The 1,326-nt window shown below is 58.7% G+C and overlaps 2 protein-coding genes across 12 annotated transcripts in view; one reads left to right on the top strand and one right to left on the bottom strand.

Annotated features, from left to right (window-relative positions):
- The window catches only part of LOC103611393 (deoxycytidine kinase), a 4,373-nt gene extending 3,906 nt beyond the window's left edge, over positions 1 to 467 (bottom strand). Inside the window, exon 1 of the mRNA XM_008628904.2 lies at positions 222 to 467. Within this exon, the coding sequence (XP_008627126.1) occupies positions 222 to 321 (100 nt within the window). The 5' untranslated portion in view covers positions 322 to 467. The remainder of the gene's footprint in view (positions 1 to 221) is intronic.
- A 621-nt stretch (positions 468 to 1,088) lies between these two features.
- The window catches only part of HNRNPH1 (heterogeneous nuclear ribonucleoprotein H1 (H)), an 18,115-nt gene continuing 17,877 nt past the window's right edge, over positions 1,089 to 1,326 (top strand). For 10 of the 11 annotated variants that reach the window (XM_008628902.2, XM_017728078.1, XM_008628901.2 and 7 more), the window contains exon 1: positions 1,089 to 1,195. The gene's annotated coding sequence lies outside the window, so the exon portion shown is untranslated. The remainder of the gene's footprint in view (positions 1,196 to 1,326) is intronic. The other variant, XM_017728081.1, reaches the window with a different exon arrangement.

Raw genomic sequence — 1,326 nt, 5'->3', positions numbered from 1 at the left:
CCCCCCACGCGCCCCCAGCCGTGCTCCGGGTTCGGGGCCTGGTGCGGCTCTCCCTGCAGAGCACCCCGCTGCCCGCAGAGCCGGCTTGACGAGCGCCACAGCCGCCTCTCTCTCTATCTCCCCCAGCATCCCAGCCCCTTGGGGTGCTCCCGGCCTGGCGCCCTCCCATCCCTCCTCCGACTTCCCTACCGCTCTGAGCTTCCCCGCGCCGCCCAGCTCACCGATGTTCCCCTCGATGGAAACCTTCCTGAGGCGCTTCTGGAAGCTGGATTCGAGGGAGCCGGCTGGGCTCTGGCAGTGCCTCTTGGCCGGGGTGGACATGGCGGTGCCGAGCGGGAACTTAAGGAGTTCCCAGATGCTCCAGCGCGCTTTAAGCGTCCCGCCAGCCGGTGGGCGGGATGGCCGCTTCCCGCCAGTCCTCCCCGGGAAGAGGCGGAGGCGCTGCCCCCTCCCCTGCCGCTCCTGCCCCGCTCCTGCCCAGTTCCTACCGCGGCGGTGTTTTAAAATGGGCGTTCGGCAAGTGAAATGGAGAAGAGAGCTTTGTGCAGGAAGTGGCTGTAGCAAGGTTCCACTCACTGATTTAATTTGCATTACTGTAAACAAGTTCGCCATGTTGTTTGATTTACTTACGTAAACTTGAGCATGCAGTTAAAAAAAAAAAAAATTGTCAGGAAGCCTCCAGCTGTGGGGGTGGGGTAGTTAGTAGTCCGGAACACGTCAGTTACGTGAGAGATGTGGTGCAGTGTAGGCTCTCAGTCTGTTTTGGTACTAACTGGAGAAGAAACACTCGTGGGTGAATGGTGTTCATGCAGAGACTGCTCAGAGCAGCTTCTGGGCTCCAAATATCCGTGTCAGGGGCTCCAGGAGCCTGCGTAAGTCTAGGCATGGGCCCGCTATCACCCGCGTAGACAAGTTGAAACATGAGCTGCTTATTCAAGGGGAAAGGGGATGGAGGATTCTTAGATGATGAGTTATTCCAGTTTCCTCTTTCCTCCTCGGTAATACTGAGATTCAGGGTGAAATCTAGCTAGGTCTGGTGTGTTTGGAGGAAATGGGAGGGAATTAACTTTTCCTTTATTTTATGATAATTGTGACCCATTGTCTCTTCTTTCCCCATCTCCTCCAAACACACCAGGCTTCAGTGACCGAAGCGAGCAGATTGTTTCACGTGGGGTAGCGTCAGCCTTTGAAGCTGGTAAGTGCTAGTTCCCACACACGGTGTGTGCAGCCAGAGCGCGCCGCTGTCCGCGCGCCGCGGGAGCCGGGACGGGTCGGGGCGGGGGCGGCAGAGCGCGGAGCATGCGCAGTGCGGCGAGCGGCGCCCAG

The sequence above is a fragment of the Corvus brachyrhynchos genome, unplaced genomic scaffold (assembly GCF_000691975.1).
Source record: "Corvus brachyrhynchos isolate BGI_N302 unplaced genomic scaffold, ASM69197v1 scaffold21, whole genome shotgun sequence".
NCBI classification, from domain to species: Eukaryota; Metazoa; Chordata; class Aves; order Passeriformes; family Corvidae; genus Corvus; species Corvus brachyrhynchos.
This window is presented reverse-complemented; position numbering and strand designations above follow the sequence as displayed.